Source organism: Eurosta solidaginis, chromosome 4 (genome assembly GCF_040869045.1).
Source record: "Eurosta solidaginis isolate ZX-2024a chromosome 4, ASM4086904v1, whole genome shotgun sequence".
In the NCBI taxonomy this organism is placed as follows: domain Eukaryota; kingdom Metazoa; phylum Arthropoda; class Insecta; order Diptera; family Tephritidae; genus Eurosta; species Eurosta solidaginis.
Window position 1 is genome coordinate 272,328,495 of NC_090322.1, and position 12,995 is coordinate 272,341,489.

The following is a 12,995-nucleotide window of genomic DNA, read 5'->3' on the forward strand; positions in this document are numbered from 1 at the left end:
AGTGCAACCAGAGCGGATAGGTAGAATGAGACGTAATTTCATACTTTTTGCGAAATTTATTTATAATGTCCCATTTGAGGGGTTATTTTAAATTGCTTCTACACGTTTTCATGGGGTATATTTGATTCAACCTCTTTCCAACAATCACAATATATATTAATATAAACTTCTTATAAATGTGTAGAAATTTTCTAATACCCGCCAATCAGGTACATTACAAATAAAAATTGAAATGACGTCTCTTATTATATAAATCCTCTCTGGTGCAACCATACGCACAAAAAATTTTATGCTACGCTAAATTTCAGCTCTGGGAAACTCGCGTCTATTACCATTTTCACCATAGTTGGAATACGCCTGAATAGTGATTGCTGCGTCATCCAGCGAGAATAAACTAAAAGAGCGCCATCTGGTGGTGGCATTATTTCACCATCATCAACAAAAATCACTCGTCAATACGCATTATTTTTTTCTTATTTTAGGAAGAGCGCGTTGAAATTTCTATCATTTTATTAAAAAAAATTCACACGACATTTACGATTTGCTACGAAAGATACATTCAAAACGAGACAACTTCATTGATTCAACAAACAGTTTAATAAAACGAGTGAGGCGATAGAGACAGCGGTGCTGAAGATCAAAGTTCGAATTAGGCGTAGTGAAAAGTAAAAAATCGCTTACAATTGTACATGATGGCAGCATCTGCTGGAGCACCTGACACTAGAAGCAATGTCGCCGGCGATGATAAATCTTCATCCATGTTACTTGGCATTGTGGAGGAGATTATCTATAGTCCCTTAAATTTAGCACTTGTTGCTGTAATTGTTTTTCTGTTTTACAAAATTATAAAAGATCGCTATGAAGTGCCCAGTAACAAATCGGGTGATGGTTCGCCACCCATACCTGATTTACCAAAATTGCGTCGGGATTTTACAATACAGGAGTTACGTGCCTACGATGGAAATAATTCTGATGGACGTATTCTAATGGCTGTGAATGGAAGTGTATATGACGTCACAAAGGCAAAACGTTTCTATGGTCCAGGTAAGTGGGTGGATGGGTGGTAATTGAAAAAATAAAATTGACGCAGTACATTTGTTAAACTTGCAAAGATAACAACCATATGGTAGTTACTCAACAAACATACTTGTATTTTTCATAGCAGTCATTACATATGAAGTACAATTGTATTAGAGAATGCAATTAAAGCGAAAATTTAGTTAGTATTTTTGTTTCCAAAGTATGTATTTGTGTGCATGCACATGCCTACGGTGGACCCGACAAAAATTGGCATCGTTGATCAAAACAAAAGGATATTCTAACACTTCTGCGCTCTACAAACATAACACCAGAGCTGTTAAATTTGAATTAAGTAATCAATTAATTAGATACCTATTTTAATGTCCAATGATTATTTCAATTGTTTTCCGAAAAAAGCAATTACTAATTGTTTACCATTAGAAAAAATCATGATTTATTCCGCTGAAAACAAAATTGTTGAGTCGTTCAAAAGATATTAATGAAAGACAAAAATGCTTGGTAATTCTATACGACAGCATGACACTGCTAATAAGCGTCCAAAAATTTCGAGAGAGGTGTCAAACGACGCGTCTTGACATCAAAAGATATTAACGAAAACCCGAAAAATTACCCACTGGTCCCTCCGAAACCGGGGAACACCTTTCTGCTTTCTGCGTAGAACACCTTTCTGCATTGGCGGCCTTCGTCCGCGCTTATAAAAAATTACCCTAGGTGGGTCCAACACCGGTTTGGAGACCAAAACTACAACAACCACTTGAAAATCGCTAACTTCAACTGCAAATATCTCCGGACAGAGATAAAAATTTTCCGTTCCGGTTTCAGATTATTAATACTTGATATCCATACGCGTCGTTTGACACCTCTCGATATTTTGGACGCGTATTAGCAGTGTCATGCTGTCGTATAGAATTACCAAATGCCTATTTATGCTAAAGCTCTCTTAAAGTGTGGCCCGAAGAACTCTCACACAGTGGCCAATATTACTAAAATAAAGCTAAGAATATGATAAACTTTGATTAAAAAACAATCCGTGCATAACTATAGCTTAATCCAAAATAGCGGATATATTTATTTTGGATACAATAAATTTGGCTAGACTTAAGGATGAGATCATAGAGGACCATTATAATTTTATATAATGAGTGTAGCTAATTATTCACATGTGTATATACATACTTACCTGAGAATATGTTTAGATCAACGCTCATATACCATTCGCCATATATGTTGCAAGTATATATACGCCTGGATAAGCGCTTCCGATTTACTATTGCATCCTAAAATGTACTTGTACATATGTAGAAATTATCCCGTTCATGCAACAAAATAGAATTTTTCATTCAACAAACGGAAAAATAAGCGAAAAAATCAAAAGTAACCAAAACAGGCTTTTGATTTTTGATTTTTTTTTTTTTTAATAATCGTAAGAAATCATGATTTTTTTTAATTATTTCTTATAAAAAATAAAAGTACAAACTGGTAATCATTACCATTAGTAACAGGTCTGCATAAAACAAATGTTAATTTTTTACTTTAACTCACAACTGCTAATATGCTCCAAAAAATATCGGGAGGGGTGTCAAGAGTAGTGATATAATGATACGAGTACTGAGTGAGCAGCATCGAAATGTTCCAATAAGTAATCGAATATTTTGTACTCGAAGCTTTTCACCATGTACTGAGTAAAGTATTAATACTTCACCAATTGCCGATGGTCTACAGTTTACGCTCAACAGAGTATAGAACATTAAAACCATAACTTGATCGAAAATTGAGATATCTTCACCAAATTTAGTTCACGAGGTTATCTGAACTCAAGATATCGTCGACGATGCGGTAAGTGCTGCTAACTTCACCTTTACCTCAAAACGACTTTTTGGTAATGATGGAATGGTAGCCGAATCAAAAAAATGGTATAAAAACAAAACCTGCTAATCCAATAAAATTATGAAAAGCTGCTAACTTCATAAAATTCCAATACATTTTAAAATGTAGAATGTTGAGCGACATTTTCATTCAATTAAATTTGTTGTTCTACTGTGAAATTTTGTTGGATGGAGTTAGCAGCTTTTGCAGCATCGGCGACGATATATTGGTATTAAAAATGGCCGAAATTATATTATAACCACTCCCACTTACAAAAATTCAAAATGTGGAAAAGTGACAATGTACCTATTAAAAAATACTAATAATGTTGCGAAACTTGGCGAGTGGATTATCATTATGACAAAATAGAGATTTTGTACAATTTAGCAAAATGGGTAGATTCAAGTTTTGCAAAGAAAATTTGAAAAAATTTCAAAAACCTTGTCCAAAAATGTATCAAATTTGTTTTGATATTTTTTATTTTTTTGTAAGTTCTGAAAAAAATGCTACAGTAATTGTCTAAAACATGATACAAAAAATGGAGGTAGTTCCATTTAGTGTGACGTTAGCCACTTGACTTTAGCGGGGACAATGACAATTTCCTCAGAAACAAGCTACCAGATTGAAAAATGTTACGTATTTTTCTAATTTTATTGGATTTCATATTAACAAATACGACTAAATTACTTTCATAGTTATTTTAAATAAGAAAGAAAAAAATGAGACCCGTGTCCGTACGTTTTCTCAGAACATTTTGAAATAGACGTTTCGGCGACGATATATTGGTATTAAAAATGGCCGAAATTATATTATAACCACTCCCACTTACAAAAATTCAAAATGTGGAAAAGTGACAATGTACCTATTAAAAAATACTAATAATGTTGCGAAACTTGGCGAGTGGATTATCATTATGACAAAATAGAGATTTTGTACAATTTAGCAAAATAGGTAGATTCAAGTTTTGCAAAGAAAATTTGAAAAAATTTCAAAAACCTTGTCCAAAAATGTATCAAATTTGTTTTGATATTTTTTATTTTTTTGTAAGTTCTGAAAAAAATGCTACAGTAATCGTCTAAAACATGATACAAAAAATGGAGGTAGTTCCATTTAGTGTGACGTTAGCCACTTGACTTTAGCGGGGACAATGACAATTTCCTCAGAAACAAGCTACCAGATTGAAAAATGTTACGTATTTTTCTAATTTTATTGGATTTCATATTAACAAATACGACTAAATTACTTTCATAGTTATTTTAAATAAGAAAGAAAAAAATGAGACCCGTGTCCGTACGTTTTCTCAGAACATTTTGAAATAGACGTTTGTCAATTGCTTGCTCAAACGAGGTCCTTATAAACCGACACCGCAATTTCTTGATAAATTGGCTACAACCACTTTTTATTTTTTTATTTATTGTATAATTCAACCGTTGCGCTTTATGAGGGAATTGTTACCATTATTTTTTGGGAGAACATTACCCTGTAGCTCTGCAGGTTAGCCACCAGTTATGAGAGTGTTTCTGCCCGTTGTACCAGGGACCACCTTGGGGCAGCCCCGCCTATACACATTCTGTGCCCTTATGCATTGACATAGATGTGCAGACTTTGGAGGTACACTTTCTCAACACGCCTTCAGAAATATCCACTGTAGGGGCATGATAATAGGGCCATGCTAGAACAACAGGATTTTTCGTGTTTTTTTTTTTTTTCTGCCTAGGGTCAAGCTGCCATAAAGATATGAGTCATTAACCAATGTATGAGTCATTATCCACTACTTTTCAATGAAATTACATGTTTTACTTTATTCTCAATCAATATATATGCACATAAATCGTGCTAAAGCCTATTATTATTATCTCAGATGACCATTGCGTTTTCATCCTAAAGGAAATTTCCATCTCGAAAAACCACAATTTCGCTTTAAACAGTAACGGTATGGCAACGCTTCTGGCAAAACAACAAACATTATGAAACTTCAAAAATCCCAAATACGTGAAACAATTTTGAGTGGAACTACCTTCTTTTTTGTATCATGTTCTAAACCTCTTGTTTTTGTACATTAAAATATGATGACATAAAGATTTATCAGCCCATTTGCGTCTTGGCAACAATGTCAATTGTCAGCCATAATTCCGAAATTGTAAGACTTCGTTTATTTGAGAACCAGTATTAACACAAACAACATTACCAGCTCTGAAATCCAGCGAAGAACCACTCTTGCCAATAAATGCTACTTTGGACCAGGTAGGAAACAGTTTTTCGAAAGATTTTCGGACCTTTACGCGTTGTCGACGGCTATTACCGAAGAAGATTTAGTGATGAGCTTTACCCAGACATAATGTAATGTAATGTATTTATTTATTAAATCTATTTTACATGTTTATAATTGTCTTCTGGACTATGCAATCTAGAATAGTTACATCTATGTCCTTCCTTGGAGTACTATGGATGGGGGACTTCCAGATCACGCGAACAAAGTGTTGTGCTAGTGTAGTATGTAGGCATTTTACGCATGTTAGTAAAGCGCGAAGGCAACATCTGCACGGCGATGCACTGAGTTGATCACAGTGTAGTACAGGGAATAAAAACGCAGCGGGTACGCTGGCTAGGTCATGTTATGCGAATGAAAGAGGATGATCCGGCTAAGAAAGTATTTTAATCGGAACCCGCCTGTGGTAGCAGAAGAAGAGGTCCGGCCCACTCTGCTGGAAGGGTCAGGTGGAAAACGATATAAATTACCTTGGCGTCAGTTAACTCAAAATGGTGAATGCCAGAATGGTTTAAACGGCTAAGCGCCAATTATGTATGTAAGTAAATATTTATTGAAAAAAGGGCACAAGGAAAAAAATTTGTTTTCAACACCCTGTATCATCGCAATCCGTTAATATTTACTCCTTTTGCACAGGTATTATGCCTTACAATGACAACATTTTAGCCAACTTTGTTCGGTGGATTTTGGACATCTCAAGTTTTTCAAGTTGAAACACTTGACGCGAAAAGTTTTGCTCGAACCTAAACTTCCTTCCTTGTTTTCTATTCGATTTAAAATGCACCACCTCCTTAAAAAAGAAAATAAAAAGTTTCTTCCTTTTGGTTAAGGTTCACAAGTACTATCTTGGATAGAGCATACTCGATGCCTTTTACTTTTTGTTGTTGTTGTTGTTGTTGTTGTTGTTGTTGTTGTTGTAGTAGCGATAAGGTTGCTACCCGAAGGCTTTGGGAAGTGTTATCGATGTGATGGACCTTTGCCAGATACAGATCCGGTGCGCTCCGGTACCACAGCACCATTAAGGTGCTAGCCCGACCATCTCGGGAACGATTTATGTGGCCACATTAAACCTTCAGGCCATACCTCCCTCCCCACCAACTTCCATGAGGAGCTTGGGGTCGCCAGAGCCTCGTCTGTTAGTGAAACAGGATTCGCCGCGGATAGTGAGGTTGACAATTGGGTTTGGAGAAGCTAATATTGCGCTGGCAACTGAAGGGTTGCGCTACACAGCCTATTTTAGTCGCCTCTTACGACGGGCATACCTACCGCGGGTATATTCTGACCCCCTAACCCGCTAGGGATATCGATTCTTTTCTTATATTTCTATTTAGACAAGAGTCGCATGATGATGTGAAAAGATATTGGAATTATTTACAATTGAGGCGGTTAAGAAGAACAATTTATAACTTCCGCAACCTAATTTTCAGCCTCACATACGCGAGGCGAATCCTGTAACAAATATGCACGTATCATACACACATTTAGCAGGCGAGGCTCTCACGATCCCAAGTTCCTCATGGAACTAGGGGGTGGAACGGGATAGCCTCTAAGTGTCAATTTTATATTAATCGTTCCCGAGATGGTTGGGCTAGTAATGATGCTTGTGGCCGGAACGTACCAGATCTATATCCGGAAAAAGATCAACATTCATAACAATCCCCAAAACCTTTGAGGTGTATACTTATTGGTACAACAACAATAACATCTGCCAATACACGACCAAAAATGCTGGGAGAGTTGTCAAAAGACGCGTCTTGATCCCTGCAGCAATAACCCGCAGGCGAAATAAAGAAACTAGGATGGTATCCGCAGTATCTTTGCTCAGGACACCTTTCTATATCAGCGGTCTAGGACCGCGATTCGAATATGGGCGGGTCCAACACTGTTTTAGAGATCAAATATGTATCCGCGCCAAAAACCCCCTTTGCACGCATTTTTTCTTGTGTACAATAAAATCATCAAAATTACAAAAACATTATTCTTACTACAAACGCGTCGTTTGACACTTTTGCTTGCATTTCTGGATGTGGATTAGCAGTCGGACGATTGATGCAAATTTTTAACAACCATTAGAAAAAATAACCCCGGCTCTTGTCCAACGCCGTTTTAGGAATTTAAATTATTTCCACGCGAAACGTTTTCATGTGCTCAGACAAATTAACGAAATAACAACAACCACGTGAAAATTTTCATATCTTTAGCAAATAGCCGTTAAAACTTTTATTTCCGCTTTTTGACGCCTTTCGCTATATTTTGGCACGTAATTTAGCAGTTGTGGTCTAAAGTAAAGAATTACCGAAAAATATATCCAGTCTTCGAAAAGTTTTAAGTCCATAGATAGATAGATAATTGATTGAGGATCGCACTGCGGCCATTGGTCTATTGCCCTCAGCTGCTTCACAACACCTCATCCAAGCCGACATCTTTGATGAACCCTAGGAGTTCACCTGGCTTAAGGGATTTGATGTGAGAATGCTCTGGCCATGGTGAGCCCATAAACTTAGCCCTACGTCTTGAGATTGCGTCACACTCTAGGAGTACATGGTCCGCCGTCTCCGCTGATCGATCACAAAATCGGCATATGTTGCTCGATATTATACCCAGCTTTTGCATGTGACTGTTCAGTCTACAGTGTCCTGTAAGAATAGCTGTTAGGATTATTAGGTTATCTTTCGAATGGCCTATTAATGCCCTATATCGATTTGTGTTGTAACCCCCTAACAGTAACTTGGATTGTCTCAGGCCTGGCATATTACGCCAGTGTTCTTCCCTCTTCTCCCTCTCTTCTGCTAATGCTAATATATGCCCTCTAATTTCCTGCGGGCCTACTGGCAGGAACGGCTCAGGACAAATAGTTCGTGTCGTTGCTGCCTCTCTGGCCAGGCTGTCCGCCCGCTCATTACCCTCAACTCCCCGGTGGCCAGGAACCCAGGCCAACAGTAGTTCATTGTGTGCTCCTAGTTGATTTAGCTTTTCAACGCACTCAAGGACCAGTGCTGATTTTATTTCAGACGCCGATATCGCCTTGAGGGCGGCCTGACTGTCACTGAGTATGGCAATTGTTTCATTGGAGTATTCGCGCTGAAGGTTCAGGTCAGCGCACTGGCTTATGGCAAATACTTCCGCTTGAAAAATGCTCGGGTATGCTCCCAAGGGGGTAGATATTTTGGCTCTGGGTCCAACGACTCCAGATCCAATCTCCTCTGGCGTCTTCGAGCCATCGGTATACCATACTATTCTATTTAGCTGATGAATGTTCTCAATTCTGCTTTCCTCCCACGTACGCTTGTCTCCCAGTTCTACTTTGTACCTTTTCTCATAAACTAACTGCCTGAGTATATCATCCCTCGGGAGTTGAGAGATTGGGATCCTCTCTCTCAATTCCTCCATGTTCCGGGACGATATGACTTTACCTTTGCCCGAACCCTCCTTGACGATATTCAGAAGGGTTCGCTGGGCTGACTGCTCTATTGATATATGCAGCGGGGTTAGATCGAGGATAGCCTCCAGCGCTGTTGAAGGGCATGTGCGCATAGCTCCAGTGATGCATACACATGCCAGTCGCTGAAGTTTTGACAGTGCTTGCCTCGTCGTCGCCCGAGTTGTTCTCGATGCCCAGGCTATCGAGCCATATGTTATCATAGGTTTTACTATCATGGTATACATCCGTCTTAGCACATATGGTCTATAGCCCCATAATTTGCCTGCTAGACGTTTGCATACCATGATGGACCTCGTGGCCCTAGCTCTCATGGAGTGGAAGTGTTGTTTCCATAGGAGTTTGGTGTCGAAAGTGACTCCCAAGTATTTCACAGCGGTTCCATATTCTAGTGCCACGCCATCTATTGTTATTGCTCGCAGGGCTGTAGGACCCTTCTTCTGGTGAAGGGGATGATGGTTGTCTTAGATGGGTTGATGTCAAGCCCCACACTGGCGCACCATCACCTTGTGATATTCAATGCTCTTTGTATTATGTCACAGGGCGTACTCTCGAATTTACCTCTTGCAATTATGACAATGTCGTCAGCATATCCTTGACATCTTATGCCACTGTTTGATAGCTTTTGCAGGAGTTCATCCACTACTAGGCTCCACAGAAGGGGCGACAGAACACCTCCTTGGAGGCACCCCCTCGTGGTATTAACCTTAACTGCGCTGTTACCTACATTGACTTCAGCGATTCTTGTGCGGAGTAGATTGTCAATCCATCTCTGGATAGGCACCTGAATTCCTCTTCTCTGCAGTGCTATGCTTACGCTTTCGTGAGATGTGTTGTCAAAGGCATCCTCGATATCCAGGAAAGCGCAAAGCACTGTTTCCTCTGTTTCGAACGCCCTCTGTATTTCAGATGTTAATTGGTACAGAGCTGTGTCCGTGGACCTAACCGCTCTGTACGCATGCTGGCTATGATGTAGGGGCCAGCTCTTGAGGGCGGTCGACCTAATTTCTTGGTCTATTATCTTTTCCATTGCCTTTATGACAAAGGAGGTTAGACTTATTGGTCTGAAGGACTTTGCTTTTTCCTACTTTTGGTATGAAAGCCACTTTTGCTCTTCTCCACATCATGGGTATGTATCCCAGTGAAGGCTCTTGATCCTGGCGAGATATGGGATAATCTGTGTTCCTTGCTGCATTAGCGCCGGGTAGATGCTATCCACCCCCGGAGATTTGTATTTCTCAAAGGATTCCACTGCCCATCTGACTCTGGCCTCGCAGAAGAGGGATTTGGCTAATTGCCAGTCTGATGGGGTTGGTTTCACTCTGGGTGATACAGGTTTCGGTACTTGCGGGGAGGCACCAGGAAAATGCGCTTGTAGCAGGGCCTTTGCTCGCTCCTCCACTGTTCCGGTATAGGTACCGTCTGGGAGCCTTATTGCTAGGTTAATCTCTCTCTGCTCTTGGGCTAAGGCCTTGTGGAGCCTTGCCGCTACAGGTGTGCTGGAAATTCTCTCACAGAAATTCCTGAAACTTTCCCTTTTAGCTTTCCTTATCTCTTTATTGTACTTTGTCAGATTTTGAGTGTATTCCTCCCAGTTGCCGGTTCTCCTTGCCACGTTAAAAAGTATACTGACTTTCCTCCTTAGTGACGTCAGATCATGCGACCAGCAGGAGGTTGTCTTTTTACCTTTAACTAAGGAGACTCGGCAACTGGAGTTGTAGGCATCTATCATTATCTGATTTGCCCTGTCCACTCTGCTCTCTAACTCGGTACAGTTGGTGCTTCTGCACTTCTTGAGGCTATCTACGTTAGCCTCTATAATTATTTTGTAGCTGCCCCAGTCTGTTTTCCTGGGATTTCTTTTAGGGTTGGCTTGCCTCGATACAGCACCCAGCTCAAACCTTATGATCCTGTGATCCGAAAGGGAGGGTTCTTCCGAGATCATATTCTCAGTTAGATTGTTGCCGAGTGTTATATCAAGGACTTCTGCCCTGGCTCTTGTAACAAACGTCGGTTTACTCCCGACGTTGTATATAGTTAAATCATTACTGGCTATATATTCTAGCAAACACTCACCCCTTTGGTTGGTATCACTGCTGCCCCACTCCTTGTTGTGGGAGTTAGTATCGCTTCCTATAACGAGCGGAAATTTGATTCTCCTGCAGCTTCTGGACGTTATCTGGAGGGATTGTATTTTCGTCCCCCGGGAAATAGGCTGCGGCTAGCACTATGCTGGAGTCGTCTCCATTGATCTTTGCATCGATTTGCACCGCCACCAAATCTCGACTTAAAAACTCTGTAATGCAAAAATAGTTAATATTTGTTTGAAGCATTACACATGCTCTAGGTCTCTCCTGTGGGAGATCCCAAATTACTCTGTTATTACTCACATTAAGGCCCCTCACCTGTCCCTTGTATATAAGGTTCCTGTATGAGGGCAATGCCCAGATCAACCGAGGCAAACTTCCTCGCCAGTACAGCCGAGGCTGCAATGGCGTGATGGAAATTGATCTGGGCTATCTGGATACTTATGCCGGTCATTTTGACCCGGCCGGCCTCATTGGATCGTCGTAATTCGACAACCCGCTCTCGCTGTCGTCTTGCTTATTCAGTGCCAGCTCCTGGAGGTTCAAGCCCTCGATGAGCTCCTGTGTGGTAGGGATTTCCTCATCCCTTGGCTGTGCGATTGCATCGCTTCCGCTTGCTGCGGTGGGAGGGTTTGTGGACTCACAAGCTCGGATGGTGTCGGTGCTTTCGTCCGAAATTTCGTGTTTGTCGACGCCCTTTGCCTCCGCCCTTTCTTCCTTTCTTCACTGTTCCCTGGTAGCCTCCAGGGTCTCACATGGATCAATCCGTATCTGTAATGCAGCTTGAAACCATTCTTACAAGGGAGCTGGTATGATTCCTCTTCAATGGCCACGTCGAGACGTAGGCCCGTTTCTTCCGCGCTGCATTTTATAACGCGTCACCTTTGCGTCTTGAGGCCCTCGTTTTGGTTCGTGAGGAGCCAGATCGCAAATTCTTTGGGGCGTTCCGCACATTATGTGTGGGCGGTATATCATCCCCGTGCCTCGTACATAATGGTGGCCCTGTCCACCCCTCGAGTGTTGGTACTACCTCTTCGAGCCACTTTTCGGTTCTCTCGTCCTCGCAGTCTACGAGGAGGAGCCCTGCTCGGAAATACACCCCGCAAAATATTAGGGCATGACCACACCCCCTGAACATTCCCTCCAGGATCTGTTCCTGGAGAATCGTCAGGTCCTGTTGTTGTTGTTGTAGCGATAAGGTTGCTCCCCGAAGGCTTTGGGGAGTGTTATCGATGTGATGGCCCTTTGCCAGATACAGATCCGGTGCGCTCCGGTACCACAGCACCATTAAGGTGCTAGCCCGACCATCTCGGGAACGATTTATGTGGCCACATTAAACCTTCAGGCCATCCCCTCCCTCCCCACCCCCCAAGTTCCATGAGGAGCTTGAGGTCGCCAGAGCCTCGTCTGTTAGTGAAACAGGATTCGCCGCGGATAGGTGAGGTTGACAATTGGGTTTGGAGAAGCTATACATTGCGCTGGCAACCTGAAGGGTTGCGCTACACACCCCTTGAATCTGGTATTTTAGTTGCCCCTTACGACAGGCATACCTACCGCGGGTATATTCTGACCCCCTTACCCGCTGGGGTGATCGTCAGGTCCTCTTGACTAAGGGCATCCGCTGGGTAGTTCTTGGGCAGCACAGCCACTCGGATACCCCTGAGGGCTTCCGAGTAGCTCTGCTGCCTTGGTGCTGACTCAGCGGGTATCCCGGTCGCCCTGGCCAAATTCTCCCGGCGCATGGTTGCCGTGTTATGCGGAGCATGGGCCCGTTGCCTCTTCGAACTTGGAGTTTCCTCCGGTGTAATCTGCCCGATCCTACGCTTTTCAGCGGGAGCGGGTGTATGCTGGCCAGCTACCGCTGGCTGTTCTCTCCTTCCGCCTCTGTTCCTCCGTTCGGCGGTCGCTGTTCTCTGCTCGTGGGCTGATTTATGCCTGTGCTCGTCTGCCCTGGCTCTTGCTTCCCTGGGCGGCAGGCCCGCCTCAAGGTATCGGAGATACCATTTTTTACCAGACCCACTTAGTCCCAGTCGCCATTTATCTGTAAGCGATCCTGGTCTGCCCGGTAGTGGTAGTGCAGGATGCCTGCCTCTATTATGCCTCCTGTTTGGCCGCTTCCACTCTTCCCGGTTTCGCTCGGTGTCGGTCCCTTTCTGGGACCTATCGCAGCTGCCTTGTAAGCTGTTTCCAGAATCATGCTCCGACGGTGAGTGCCCATGTTTACTCGGCTCTCTAGAGGGCCTGCTAGGTTGGTTGTCGTTACCTTCGCTCATTAAGAGGTACCGTCGGAGCT

General features: G+C 42.1%; 1 protein-coding gene across 1 annotated transcript in view; it reads left to right on the forward strand.

Annotated features, from left to right (window-relative positions):
* The first annotated feature begins 375 nt into the window (after positions 1-375).
* MSBP (membrane steroid binding protein) overlaps positions 376-12,995 on the forward strand; it is a 45,676-nt gene continuing 33,056 nt past the window's right edge. The window contains exon 1 of the mRNA XM_067786152.1: positions 376-1,044. Coding sequence (XP_067642253.1) covers positions 690-1,044 — 355 coding nt within the window. The 5' untranslated portion in view covers positions 376-689. The remainder of the gene's footprint in view (positions 1,045-12,995) is intronic.